This window comes from Saimiri boliviensis, chromosome 6 (assembly GCF_048565385.1).
Source record: "Saimiri boliviensis isolate mSaiBol1 chromosome 6, mSaiBol1.pri, whole genome shotgun sequence".
NCBI classification, from domain to species: domain Eukaryota; kingdom Metazoa; phylum Chordata; class Mammalia; order Primates; family Cebidae; genus Saimiri; species Saimiri boliviensis.
The window spans coordinates 90838748-90854418 of NC_133454.1; the positions used below are offsets into that span (position 1 = coordinate 90838748).

The 15671-nt window shown below is 37.4% G+C and overlaps 1 protein-coding gene across 3 annotated transcripts in view; it reads left to right on the forward strand.

Moving 5' to 3' along the window:
• Positions 1 to 15671, forward strand: part of NELL1 (neural EGFL like 1) — an 880670-nt gene that overhangs the window by 836296 nt on the left and 28703 nt on the right. For 2 of the 3 annotated variants that reach the window (XM_074401240.1, XM_003919918.4), the window contains one exon: positions 6613 to 6753. The exons of the other annotated variant lie outside the window; for it this stretch is intronic. In XM_074401240.1, coding sequence (XP_074257341.1) covers positions 6613 to 6753 — 141 coding nt within the window. The remainder of the gene's footprint in view (positions 1 to 6612; positions 6754 to 15671) is intronic. 3 annotated transcript variants of the gene reach the window in all.

Below are 15671 nucleotides of genomic sequence, written 5' to 3' on the forward strand. Positions count from 1 at the left end.
GATAGTACAGCCTTCAGTCTGTGGCTGAAACTCTGAGAGTCCCTGGCAAATCACTAGTGTAAGTCCAGGAGTCCAAAAGATAAAGAATTTGAAATCTGATATTCCAGGGCAGGAAGCATCCAGCACAAGAGAAAGACGGAGGCTGGAAGATTCAGTCAGTCTAGTCCTTCCAGGTTTCTTTGCCTGCTTTTATTCTGGCCATGCTGGCAGCTGATGAGATGGTGCCCATCCTGATTGAGGGTGGATCTGCCTCTCCCAATCTGTTGACTCAAATGTTAATCTTTGGCAACACCCTCACAGACACACCCAAGAACAATACTTTGCCTCCTTCAATCCAATCAAATTGATACTCAATATTAACTGTTGTACTAATAGAGGTTATAAATGCACAGTCCTTTCATTTTGCTTGTATGGAATTGAAGCCTGGAGACTTGGACTGTCTTGGCATGTGGGGATAATAAGTTACAAAACAAGAACTATCACGTGCCTAATGAGTGCTTGAATTTGTAAGTTTTAGATTGATCTCATTCAGTCTTTAAAACAACATTATGAGATAAGTAATTGCTGTGATTTAGATGTGGTTTGTCCCCACCAAAATTCATGTTGATTTTTATCTCTAGTGTAGAGTGTTGGGAGGTGGGGCTGAGTAGGAGGTGTTTGGGTCATGGAGGCATAGCCCTCATGCACAGAGTAATGCCCTCCAGTGAGGGTGAGTTCTCTCATAGGAGTTGATTAGTTTCTATGGGGTCTGGTTCGTCACTTTTTCTCTCTTGCTTCTTCTCTTGCCATATGATTTCTTTGCACATACCCACCCCCTTCTGTTTTTTCACTATGACTTGAAGCAGCCTGAGACCCCCACCTAATGCAGCCATCTAATCTTGGACTTTTCAGTGACTAGAATCATGAGCAAAAAAAAAAACCTCTTTTCTTTACAGATTACTCAATCTCAGGTATTCTGTTATAGCAACACAAAATGGATGAAGACAGTGATGTTTTCACTTAAAAGCCAAGGAAATTGAAGCTCAAAAAAGATAAATAACTTATTCAAAGTCATATAGCTAGGAAGTAACAGAACCAGAATTCAAACTCAAATATATCTAACTACAAAGCTTTGTCTGGTGTTATGTGTTGTCTTGTCTCTTGACTTTCAGCAAGAAACTTCTCCCACTTCTTTAGCTGCCTGCATAATCTGTTATTAGTGCTGCAGTTTTTTTCTTATTTGTTTCTATTTTTATTTTTAGATATTGCATCAGTATGAGTTCTAACCTGAGCACAGTCTTTTTCCTGAATATGGAAAAGGGTCTCATGATAATTAGGAAATGCTGGCTAGCAATAAAAAGCAGCTCCAAACAAACAGTAATGGCTCAATAAAATAGAAATACATTTCTTACTCACCTAAATAGCCCATGACAGTTTTAGGTCTGTGGAAGGGACCTGGTCTACATAGCCTTCCAGGGAGCCAGGCAAAAAAAATTTTACTATTTTCAATACATGATTACCAAGGTTTTCCTGGAAACTGGCCTGTAGTGAGTAGGTAGAAATATTCTGGAGGATCATATTAGGCATGTTTATGAACCATATTGAAATTACATCACTTCTAACTCTATAGTTAGAGCTCAGTCACATGGCCTTACATGCTTACAAAGGAAGCATGCTCCAGGCACATCCCTAAGAGCCCAAGAAAATAAAGATAGAAGCACTAACCTGTTTCTACCACAGGGCTTTACATGTTATGTTCAGTACAATTCTGGCATTCAACAAATAATAGAAAACAAGCAGGTTTGTGTTTGATATACTTGTGGTAATCTATGTTGCTGATTCTACTTCCTTAAACTTATGTGAATTATTTTGGTGAGGAAGAGAATCCAAGTCTTTATGAGACATGTATTATAGATTCTATTCGTGAATGCATAACAAGGTTACACTTGTCTCAAAATACAAATGAATATTTTTAAAGATCCGAAAATAATGTCTCAGTCCTAACCAGTTTCCTGATTGCAAGGTGAATATATGTATATTTTCAGAATCCACTTATTCTGTCTGCAGTTTTATAGAAGTAACATTTAGTCTAAAATTAATATTCAGATTGTGCTTAAGGGTCTTTTTTTAACAATCACATGATGTTTGATTTTATCATTCTCAACCTACAGATAAGAAAACAAAGACTTATGAAATCTAAATAATTATTAGTCCATCGTTGAGCAGGAATTTGAAGTCATGTTTATCTCTAAAGCCTATACTTATAAGCAGAGTTTATTTTTCTTTTATATTCTATTTGCCCTATAGACTCTATATATCTGGAGGACAGAGATCTTATCTTTCTATTTCTCTCTCAGACGGTATAATACAGTGCTTAGTACATGGGACAAATGTACTGGCACATGGGGAATGCTCAATACACTTTTGTTGAATTAATGAAAACAACGAAAGATTTTCTCATGACTCGCTATCACCCTAAAAACTGTTAGCAAAGGTGTAGTCCAACCGCAACTTGAGCCACTACTTTACTGCAAGTTTTAACTGTTAGTATGAAATGCGAAAGCACCTCTTTGAAAATAAGCTTTGAGAAAACCTTTATTGGTTTTATAAATTTCAAATTGCAAATTCAGTAGAAAAGAGATTAGATGGAGGAAGAGATCCACCCATCTCTAGAGATGGATTTTACAAAAATCGAAGGATTTATTTGCAATTTGCTTTCTATAGACAATTCACCATATGCCCCAAATAGGATTAAATGTATTGCTTAGGATACATTACACATAAACAAACCTTGGGTATTCATCTGTTTCTCATTGTAAATGAAAAATTCATGGTCTAGGTAGGTCTTTTCATTGGAACAATTATAGCAATTGTAATAATTATTATCATTGTAATCATAATTAAAATTACTCCTTATAACACCATTGCAATTATTTCTTTTTGTTACCTATTTTGCCCACTTAAAATATCTAAAGATGAGAGGTAGGAGCAAAGTATTAAATAGACCCTGCATGATGTCTTTTAGGGGAAAATAACATACAAATATTAAATTTACTTTTTATTTAGTTTTATGAATTGCCTTTGTAGTTTTGTGATTTGTAAGCACCAGGAAATCTTGGGGTATTTTGAATCTCCATTATAGCCTTTGTTAATTTTTTCTTTCATTCAATCTACTAGTCATTTAGTTTTTCATACATTTATTCTCATAGACTTGTGTTGGGCACTTTCAAATTGCTTGCTACTCCCATTTCTAAGTATCACTAGCAAGGTAAAGCATAAAATGTTGTCCATTTTCTTGGTAAATTTGCATTTGAGTGATAGACACAAAAAGGAAGTCACTGTGATTAGACAAGATAAGTAGTAAAATAGATATGTGTAGTCACTAGGTCTACAGGGGAAGGAGCTGGTGAGATTGGTTGTTGTTTGAAGGATGAGTATGTATACACACACACACACACACACACACACACACACACACACACACAGCTCCTCCCTTTGATTATGAGCTCCTGGATTTCTGGAGTCATGTTTCATTTACTTTTGTGTTAACCACAACACAAAAAGAATCCTTTCACATATTTTTAGCTCAACAGATATTTACAGAATTGAATAAATGTATTATCTTTGTGTAAATAATCCTTTCTTGATTTGTCAATAAGATATGATAAAATTGTGACAAATACTGGTTCTAGCTAGTTTTGAACTACATTTCACCATTTGTAAGCTGTGTGACCGGGACAATAATGTTAGTTATTGTGTTGTCAACATTTGGCTCTGAGGATACAAAAATGAATACTGTGGGTCTCACCTAACAATGCCCCAGCTTCTTTTGCTTCCTTGTTCACATTTTCAGCTCTGTGCTGGATTAAACTGAGATTTAAAGATCTTAGGACTTTCTATAGGAGGAAAGGTGACTTTTTGTTTGTTCGTTTCCTTTGGGATGTTTGACACATTGTGAGTGTAGCCAGGCCCACTGTGATTTATCAGAATTCCTTGAATGATAGTTGATTCCATAGTGAACTCAGAGAGACTCCATTCCCAGAGCATCTGTCTTGTTTGTTTCCCTGATGGGAGTACTGACTGGGAGAAACAAATCCTTGTCTCTGAGGACAAAGGCAGCCACAACCCAGCTTGGGAAGAAACCATCATTCGTAATTTGTAAATTCCCCAAAGTGTTGCTGAAAAGCCTCCAAGTATTTTCTGTATTTGGGTCTGTGGTGGTTGCTTTATATACTACTGTGACTACCTACACAGAAGAAAGCCAGTTTTAGAAACACAGTGAAAACGTGAGCCCCTCTCAAGCACAATATGTTTGCATAAAAAATGAATTTTCTGGCTTTAGTTATAGACCTGCACAGAGAACAGAAATGTGCAGCCTAGGTACCAGCATGTGATGTGACCTGGTTATTTCCAGTGAGTTTCTGGAATCTTCTATGAAAAGTACAGCTTTCAGGCAAAATGAGCTTCTCTACTGCTTTTCACATTTCCCATGCAAGCCAGGGATTCCCTAGTGTCTCTGGGGAAGTTGTAGATGTGTAATTGTCTGATTGTCTTCACTGCTTGTGAAAGATTCCTGTGCTATACAGATAACTTCCGCCCTGGTGAATCACGGAAACTACTTATCATTTCATTTTGGGAACAGAAATATCTATGAATTGAGAAAGTATTTGCGCATCATTCACTACTCTCGTACTTCCTAAAAATGTTCTGTTGAATTTAGAGCTGAGGGCGTATACTCCATTTGATCATAATTTATCCTCCAAACTTGGGTGGTTTTGAGAGTAAAAGAGCAGCAGAAGTAAACTAGGACTTTTCCAGGCAAACCAGGGCATATGATTGCTCTGGTTGAGATGCTTTTATTTGTGTATCTCCTGGTTTCCCAAAACACTAACCATGGTTATTACCTAAAATATTGTCAGCAGCCTATCAGCAACAGAGTCTCTGATGATCATGACTGCTTTTTCTGAGAGCTTTGGAAATAAATGTCAGAGATTGAATTGGTTGCTACTTTGTTACAGAGAGTTATCCTTCAGCCTAACATGGAGAATCATTTCTGTAATTAGCCTTCTGCTTATGTGTGTGTCTCTTGTTGCCTGGTATTCAAAAAGCAGTGGGCTGATTCTGTTACTTAGGATAAGCCCTTTCCCTCCAGGAACCACAGCCTCCAGTTATTTCTCTACTTGAAATTTTAAAATGTTTAGTGACCCAACATATGTCCCAGAGAACCTGGACCTGTAGAATTTGAGGCATAACAGTCTACATGGTTATTTTCTGAGAATTTATAATAAATACACCCACAGTCTGACTGCACTATCTGAAGGTCCTATACAAATATTAGGTCCTAGGGACTGAGGGCATTTAGAAGCCTAAAGGATAACATATGTGAAAAGAGTTTCTGGGCTGAACAATACGTACTACAGAGGAAGAAGGTGGTAGTTGTCTGAGCTGGAGTTGCACAGTATGAGGAACTCTTTACTTGGCCACAATGCCTTGAGATGAGAGTATACCATTTCAAACTAAATTAACAGCCCAGTGCACAATGCAGGACTTGTCAAGATAATAGAACCAAAGGTAGCTGATTGCCCTTGAACTGATGCTTCCGGCAGGGCCCTGTTAAAAGAAATCCCAAAGTACATTTTATTCATTATGGGTTAGATTCCAATTTTAATTAAATTTATATTCACATGAGTCGGATATTTCAGATATTTCCAAGAGAAGTCAAAGAAGATTCCCAGACAGCAGTGGCTACATTCTGAGAAATAATTACTTGGAGAAATTCTGTAAGGATGAACTGAATCTGATTTAACAATTGCAACTCTCTTTTCTGCAGTGGTATCAACCTCCTTCAGTGCAGAGACAAGCCTTTGTGCTAGAAAATCTATACATGACCTAGGTATTTGCTAATTATATGAAGCCAGAGCCTAGAGAAAAACAAACAAATAAACAAAAAAAGCCTAGGAGACTTCCTTTTCTTAAGAATGAGTGAAGAGTGAGGATCTCTGATGGACTAGCATAATTTAATCATTAGTTTTTAAAGAACTGGAAAAATAGTTCCCAAACTATGTTCCCCACAGCACTGGTTTTGCAAGATATTAAAGGTATCCCAAGAAAAGGTAGTTACCATCTAAATATATTTGGGAAACTTTGCATCTTATCAATCTTATCTCAAAGTCTTACGGGACATAGAATTATGACAAGTCTCTGGGGCTGTCATTTAAAAAATCAATTTACTAATATTTAATCCAAGTTTCCTGAACTTATTTGTTCATAAATATCTTCAAAAGACATACAGTAAAATCTGGAATTGCCAATTTAGAAACATTTAATCCAAAAAAAGAGTCATATACACCCAATAGCGAAACTGTGCCAAATAGCCTCAACTTGAGTTAGGAATTTTTTGTGACCATAAGCTCTCATGCATTGTTCAATATGAGAGAAAACATTCAAGATGGAAGCTTTCAATTTATTTGGATTCTGGAAAATGTGGGATCTGGTTCTACCGGTGACTTTCGTTTTAGGTGACTAAACAGTTTTAATTGATATGTTGACATGAGCATGTTTTAGGCATTTCCTGAAAGGTTAGTGTCAAAAGAAATTAATATCCTGGTGGGCTTGTGTTTTTCTCTGAGGCAGATATTGATGAATGTACAGAGGGAATCATTGAGTGCCACAACCATTCCCGCTGCGTTAACCTGCCAGGGTGGTACCACTGTGAGTGCAGAAGCGGTTTCCATGACGATGGGACCTATTCACTGTCCGGGGAGTCCTGTATTGGTAAGCAGCTTTCAGACACGCCCTCCAACCACTCAGACCTTTGCAGGAGGTGCAGCTTGCTTTGGTACTCTGTTCAGCTCCCTCTGTTCACATATGACCATTCATTAGTTAAACATAGCAGTTTTCTAATTTTCTCCCTCTACAATTCAGGGATCAGGCCAGGGATCATGCAATGTGGGGTGCTAGAATTTTTATACCGAAATTGTGACAGAGAAACAAAACCTGGGTCTTTATGCTATGGCTTTGCTCTTTCTAAGAAAAACCTTAGTCTTCTTAATTCTTTTTAAGGAAAACTGTGCTGTCTTCTGAAGTTTTTGATAGTTTGAGAGGCAACTGTAGAGAGGAAGAAATATTAAAAATATTGGACACTAGGTTTAGAATAAGAAAGTTTAGTTTGAATCTTAGCCCTTAAACTATAAAGGTCACCATAGTCTCTAATCCTTCTTCTGTGTATATATAAAAAATAGGGATAACAATATACATATATTATTAGGATTAAATAAGAATAACACCTATTTTAAAATTTCAAGATTTGAATTGATGCACATATATGATATAGTTGCATTAACATTATTGTTGCTATTGCTACTATCATAATCTCTTGCAAAGTCTCTTTTATGGGTCTCTGCTTGTGGTTCTGTTAAATGCTGAACATGGGAAATTAGCAAATGGAGTTATTCACCTTTAAGACCTTACAACTTTCATGAAATCCAAACAACTGATCAAAAACCTAACTGTATGAGAACCTTAGCCAATCGAATTTGGTCATGTTGTGTGGACTCAGCTGAATTCTTAATGCTGATTTGGACCAACCTAGGGAACAAGCATTCTGACCTTGAGGTCCCAAAGTTCAGCTTGCTGAATTAGAAAATGGGAATTTGATTTTGAGAATTTGTTTTCTCTGCTTAGGGCGTATTAGTTTTTTCTAAAACCTGCTGCAGATATATAGTCAGTGTTTTTTCAACGTCTCTACTGATGCTGATCTAAATCAAAGATGAACTTATGGCCATGTGGCATGAATTATCTCCTACAATCTTGACATTATTGTTGAGAGGCACGTAGTGTAGTTACTAAAAGCATAGACTTTTGGGCCAGATGTTGGCAGTCAAATTCCAGCTCTGCTGCTTCTAAGTCGTTTACCATGGACAAGTTTTTGTCTAGTCTGTACTTCAGCTATCTCATCTGTGAAATAGAAATAATGTTTATATCTTATCGAGATGAGTCTTGTGATAATTAATTGAATTAATATCTGTTAAATGTTCAAGAAATGTCAGCTCTTATTTTAAATGTCACTGTGTATTCAGCATTCTACCCCATACTCTGTTCACGCTTCTTTTCCTTTACATATTGCCAGGTACTTCTGTACATATGCAGCTCATTGTACATGGATGTTATATGAACAGGAATAGGTCAAGTGGCTATTGTTGAGCAATGAAGATAGAATATTAACATATGAGATTAAGCATGGTAACTAAAAGAAAATTTTAATTTTTACAGATTATGTTTGACATCATTAAAAGGGGAAACTCTTAGATTTTTAGCACGCAAAGGATCTTAGAGACCAGCTAGTGAAACCAATTTTGTTTGTTCATTATTTTATGTTTTTCCGCTTTTAAATTCAAGGGATACAGGTGCAGATTTCTTCCATGGTTAATCTGCACATTGCTGAGACTTGGTATATGGATGATCCTGTTACCAAGGTAGTGAGCATAGTACACAATAGGTAGCCTTTCAAACCATACCCTTCCCCTTTCTTCCCTTCTCAGACAGTCCTCAGTATCTTTTGTTCCTATCTTTGTGTCTATGTGTATTTAATGTAGTTAAACCAATTTTATAACTGTCTCCACCTGCCATGGGATTGCACACTTTTCTGCCTTGGTATATGCTGTCCCCTCTGGCCGGAATGAAACATGATGATTCACATATGAATTTAATTTTCCTAAATTAACTTATGTTTCACCAAGTTACCATGAAGTATTCTTTGGTGTCTTCCTAAGACTTGTCACTCCTTTCTTCTGCTAACTCTAGACCTTTTTGCTTGGTATATGTTTTAGTAGCTTCACTTGTACAATTTATTTGCTCTCTAACTAGACTTTGAGCAGCGAATGGTTTTTATTCTTCTGTCTCTGCAGTGAGACCATTTGGTGATGGTTGTTTAACAAATGTGAAAATGAAATTATATCGTGATTAATGAAGAAACTCAGTCTCAGGAAGGCGAAACCTCATTCCTAGCCACATAACTGGTTTGGATACAAGTTGAGGATCAGATCTAGGTTAAGGGAGCATCTAGGAACAGTTTCAGTTTATGCCTCTTGTTTTGAAGTTATCTGGAGAGCCCTGCCATCCTCATAAATGTCCCTGGCACCTGTCCTGGTGCTGATTTCTCTCTAACATGCTGAGTAGCATACCTGAAGGAGGAGGCGAAATTCCTGCATTCTCAGAGAGTCTCTTGCTTCATTTACAAACTGATCCCTGTTTTGCACAGGAAAACCTCAGTGAAATGGACTCCTTGGAGTTGGAGTTGTTTGAATTAGTGGCATTTTTAATTTGGGTAATTGATAGTCTAAATTTCCTTTCATTTCCACACTTTTGGGAAAATATTTGTAAATGAGCCTTCAAAAGGAAATCTGACCATCACTTAGTGTTTCTGTGGTAGTTGAGAGTAATCTGTTGGTTCAGAATAATTCTTAGACAAACAAATAAGTCAGTCAGATAATGATACTTATTATGGCCTTCTAATGCCTTCCCAATGAATGTAAAATAAATTTCTAACATTATATGGCTTTCATGGTTTTAGATGATATTGTTCCTGCCTGCTTCTTGGACTCATTTCCCATATATTTAAGGCTTTTTGATCTTTTCATGCCTTGAACATGACAAAAAGCTCATTCTAGTTTTAGGGCCTCTGCCTTTATTGTATTCCCTATCTGGAGCACTCAACACCTCTCTTGTGTGGCTGCCATGTTACTTAGTTCTCAGATAAATGTCACTTCTTCATGGAGACCCTCCCTAACTTTTCTCTGACATAATCCTTCCCCACTCACTTTCTTATAATACTCATTTATATCCTTTTTTAGCATTATTTTTCACATACACATGTGTATACTATTCTCTTGCCACAAGTATACAAGTTGTTTGATGGCAGAGACTGTGTTTGCTTTTTACCTCTGTATGTCCAACCCTTAAGATAATGTAGTCAAAGAGAAGGCATGTAATGCATATATGTCAAATGACTGAGGGCATGGATGTTCAAAGCTGTCTCAGGTCAGATTTATTTTCTATTTTGTTTGATATATCTAGTTGTGTAGATTGTGATGCATGACATAAGATGTTAGATATCACAAAAGCATGTGAGTCTTTTATTTAGAAAAATGTTTATTGAGAGCAACCATCATACAAGCACTGCCTTGGGCCTTCTGGGAATATGGTTATGAACAAGTTAAGATGCCTTTTCTTGAGAGATTAATGACCTGACATACTCTGGATCATAATAACATAGCTTAATGGCACTGAAAATGAGCACATCTGAATAAACTCTAAATAACATCAACCACTAATGCTTACATTTAAAAGAAATATCAGCATCTAAAATAAACTTTACAGTGTTTTTTAAAAGAGTGGTTTTCAACATGTACTCAGCTATGTTTTTTTCTTCAGACAGTGACATATGTTATCTAAAATGTATCAGTTTAGGCTTTTAGAAGAATAGTCTCATGCCATGCTATGTCACTTTTTTTCAGAGGAGGATAATAGCACCTTCACCACTGATCTTATCCATTACTGTAAGCCTTCGATAATATTGGTATCATAAAGAGCAGCATGCTTGTAAGAGTTTTTACTTTGTGAGAAAAAATGTTTAAGATTTGCCTTTTTCTCTTAAAGTGTAACATATGTTTGAAGAAATGACCAGTCCTAGTATTGCAGAGGCAGACAGAATCACTATTCTTGAAGAGCTTATCAGAGGTAGTCTCTTCTCCCTCTGTCTCTCTCCCTCTTTTTGTCTGTCTCTCTTTAGCTTATATATCTTTATAATGCCAGGAGAAAATAGTATACAAAAATTTGCAAATTGCCATTTGCAGAAGAAGATGATGGCAGTGATTTATTTGAACTATAAGGTACAGTGCACTCTGCATTTTGATGTAGTGGTAGTAGTCAGTGATTCTCAGTTTTAATATAGAAGTTGTGAGTAATTGCTCTTTTATCTAGACATAGTTATCTGGGTCATTTAGAAATGAGAAGAACTAATATATAATTAACAATGGCATGTATAAACAGCTGTACTTTGCATATTTTAAGAATAAGATTCAGATTCTTTGGAATGTCAATCAGTTTCCATGTTATTGCTCTCACTAATGAAACTTTATTTTCCTCTGTTCCCTCTTATACTTTGCATGGGTACTCAAGCCTACTAAAATCCTTATTCTGCTCTTCCTAAATCCTGCATTCTCTTTCCTCTACTCCTTTGTTTGTATGCTTTTCCCTGACTATCCCCATAGTCCCATTTCCATTAGTTAAAATCCTGATGAAGTCTTACTCTGTAAAGCAGGGATTCTCAGAACTGTGTAATAGTAGATTCAACAGAGTAGTGAAACGGGAGAGTTCCTTGACCCCCTTTGCAGGACTTGTGACAAAGATGTGGCTTGTCTGTTTGCCTGCCATGTGCTCTCAAACCCCTTACAGGAAAGGGAGTACACAGATGGGCAAGTACAGGAGCTGGGGCAAGCACTTTTGGGGTCCGGCCCCACAGTATCGTGTAGGACTGGATGCCTGCAACTCCTGAAGCCCAAGTGGGTGTGTGTTCCAGTATGTTCTGTTAGCTTTGCCATCCACAGGCAGCATAAGTGTTAAACACCTCAGTGGACCCTCAGCCTTTTCGCAAGGCCAGAGGGCCAGTGTAACAGCTTTCTGTATCTCAAGCTCTTGCCTGATGTCCAGGAAAGTCAGGTCACACATGGACTTGAAGGATGGCGAATGTGGGATTTTATTGAGTGGTGGAGGTAGCTTTCAGTGGAATAGACAGGGAGCTGAAAAGGGAATGGAGTGGGAAGATGATCTTCCCCTGGAGTTTGTCCAGCAGCTAATCTCCTCTCTGAGTATCCCTAGCCAAACTCCTTTCGACATTCAGATACTCCTCTTCTCTTCTTCTCTGCTGCTGTTGTGCTCAGAACAGAATGTATTTTTGTATGCTCATCTGCTTGTGCAGCCTGGGGTTGGGAGTTTCTATGGGTACAGGATATAGAGGTGTGGTGGGCCAAAAGGCAACTTTTGAGTGTGAAACAGAAATGCCTGTTCCCATTTAGGGACATAGGTTTCCAAACTTGATGGTGGAGGCTTTGACAGGGAACTGCCCTTTTCTACCCAGTGTTTCCCTGTTTTCTGTCCATATCAGTAGCTTTTTAAAAATATCTGTGATGGGACATCATACATCCTGGAGATTTATATTCACTTGGTCTGGTGTGGGACCTAGATTGACATCCTTTCCTAAAATTTGTTATTTTTTTATCAATTCATAATATTTTTGGATATTTATAGGGTACATGTGATATTTTGTTACAACCATAGAATGTGTAATGATCAAGTCAGGGTATTTGAGGTATCTACCGCCTTGTGTATTTATCATTTCTATGTGTTGGGGACAATGGGAGTCGTCTCTTCCAGCTATTTTGAAATATATAGTATGCTATTGTTAACTACAGTCACCCTACTCTGCTATCAAACATTGTAACTTATTCCTTCTATCTAACTGTATTTTGTACCCATTGGCCAACCTGTCTTTAACATCCATTCCCCAGCCTGCACACCCTTCCCAGTCTCTGTTATTGATCATTCTCCCTACCTCCATCAGATCGACTTTTTTAGCTCTTACACGAGTGAGAATATTAAATATTTACCTTTCTATGACTGGCTATATAAGTCTGTTCTCACACTGCTATAAAGAACTACCTGAGATTGAGTAATTTATAAAGAAAATAAGTTTAATTGTGTCATGGTTCCACAGGCTGTACAGGAAGCATAGCTTAAGAGGCCTCAGGAAAGGGGAACCAGGCACATCCTACTGGAGCTGGAGGAAGAAAGTGAAGGGGGGAGGTGCAATGTGCTTTTCAACAACCAGATCTCATGAGAACATACTCACTATCATGAGAACAGCAAGGGGGAAGTCCACTCCCATGATTGAATCACATCCCACCAGGACCCTCCTCCAACACTGGAGATTACAAGTGGACATGAGCTTTGGGTAGAGGCACAAATCCAAACCAATATCACTGGCTTACTTCATGAAGTCATTTTAAAAAGACTATAAGTAATTATTAGAAGGACTATCTCACCAATGTCAGAGAACCAGTCATAGAGTTATAATAATAATAATCATTTCTCCCGTTACTTGTCTTCATAGTCATTTATTTGCTATTCTTTTATAGAATTTATCAGATTAGACTCGTGTTCTTAATTACAGCTTTATCACCTACAGAACAATTGAAGTCTTTTTTTGATACATTTTATCAAATTAATGTTGAATTAAATTGTACTGGTTGTGCTTTTTTTGTTATCAAATAAAATGTTTCATTCACAATGAAGCCCATGTTTTTCTAGAGACACACTCAAAGATGACATATGATACAGCTATTCTTATAGGACTGAGCACCTGTTGGCCTCCCGTTATTATCTCCTTTATAGCACTTAGTTGAGTGAAGCAGTTTCCCAGACTCTAGAGCCCGCTTTCAGGCCACTGCAAATGGCACAGTAAGGATTTACTTCTCAGAGTAGCTGCTGAAACCATGGTCACCATGCAAAGCAATATGAATCAAACAGGTTCCACTGAAATCCCTTGGGAAAGAAATTTCCGTTTTATCTGGTGGATGTATCAGGAATAACTGAAATGGTCTAAGAATGATGTCGCTTCAACATCTTCTGCTCAGTTCCTGTTTTTCATAGGAGCGGAGATAAAAAGGGGTAGAACCTGGAGGTGCTCTATCTGTAAAAATGCTCTCAGTGACAAACCTCACTGAAGTGGGGGAGTTATGAAGGCTTAGCAGGCAACACTGTGATGTAATGGACAGGCAGGTTTTAAGGACATAAACCTGGATTCAATCCCAACTTGGCCACTTTCTAGCTTAGCAGCATTTGGAAAGATATTTAACCTTTCAAAACCTTAGTTTTCTTAGTGTGCAGTAATTAAAATAATACTTACAATGGAACATTTTCTAATATGTGTTTTTATATGCACATTTCCGGACAAGTATTATATAGTAATTGTCAACATTTAACCTCCCTCTACCTCAGTTCCCTTACCTGTCACAGGAAAACAATAACAGTAATACTAATAAGAGATAACATTTACTGAGAGCTTACTTTGTGTCAGACACTGCTCTCAGCAATTTACAAAAGCCTCAACCTCTTAGGTTGCTGTGGAGTTATCGTGACAATTAAATGAGCTAACAAAGGAAAGAAGTATTCAGCACTTAGATTTTAAGCACTCAATATATGTTAGTCATTTTCATTAACTGAACAACTACATGATGTGCTAGACACAGAACCAGGAAATTTCATGTATTTTCTAATTTAATTTCACAGTGGTCAGAGAAGGAAAGCCTACTTATTATCCCCATTGTAAAAGTGAAGAAAATATGAGCCCAAGGATAAAGAGAACTTGTCCCAGATTCCACAGCTGATAAATGGCACACCGAAGCCATAATCCAGGTGTGTTCGATCCCAAAGCTTCTGCTCTTAATATATTCACACTGTACTGTTTTCTGGAAGGAAGGAGCCCAGTGATGGGCTCATAGGTGGAGAAGATGTAAGGCAGAGCAGTTGGAGATCAAAGAGACAAGGCAAAGGGAACATGAGAGAAACAGGTGAGACCCAGGTGGACATTTACAATATTCTCTGTGTCATGAGCACTAGAGACTTATTTTATTCACTGGACTCAAGGGATGTGTTCTGGGGCCATCCTCCTGAGCCATGGGCAGGATGACTTAAGTGACGTGTTTTTGACAGTTAATCTGAAAACACCTCAACCTTTATAATAATACTACTGGGATATCCACTGATGTCATTACCTTATTTGCATTTCTAGTGCTGTAAATCCAGAGAAGAAAAAGGAAAGAGAGGGTGGCGGAATAAAGAGAAAGAGAAAATGATGGTAGGCAGATTTTTAAACAAATTTTTACAATGTACTTATTTATTATTTTTACACTGCCTTTTAAAAGCAATTAGAATATCATATACAAAGATTACATGTTCAAGAGTTATTTAAAATAAAAATATTTGAAAACAAGGAAAATGTATTAACCAATGATAGTTGTCAAAGATGTTCATGAATATTTTGGCAGTCAGAGAAAATGGGAAACTGAGTATATAAATTATTCTAATTTAAAATGAAGTTGCATATATAACCGTGAAGTCTCAAATGTGCTGTTTTCTCTATTCCAGGGAAGAGATATGTCAGGGTGGAAAAGCACCTTAGTGGACTTGGGTACTTCGAACTAAGAAAGTTTAAGAGACAAGGCATAGACACTAATCCAAGGACACTCATGGATTTTCTCCCTATGCTAAGCAATATGACTCACCCACGCATAAGATATTTTTGGTTAAATGACCTGCCACTTTTCTTTGATAATGTGTAGTGTGGTCTCATTACTTCAAAACTGTTATTTCCAAAGAGCTTTACACACAGTTTTATCAAGTACCAAATTCTCTATCATCGAAGAGCCTTCCTTTAAGCAGATGCCGCTTAACCATGACACTGTTTAAATAGCTTTGTGCACCTAACTAGAATCAGTATGAAGTAAATGCAAGCATGATTTTGGGACTCAGAGGGCCTCAGTTACATGACACAAAATTTCCACATGTCACTAAAAGTTTCAGATGGACAGAGAGACCAAGACCCAGACACCACCTCAGTATGCAATGTATATTAT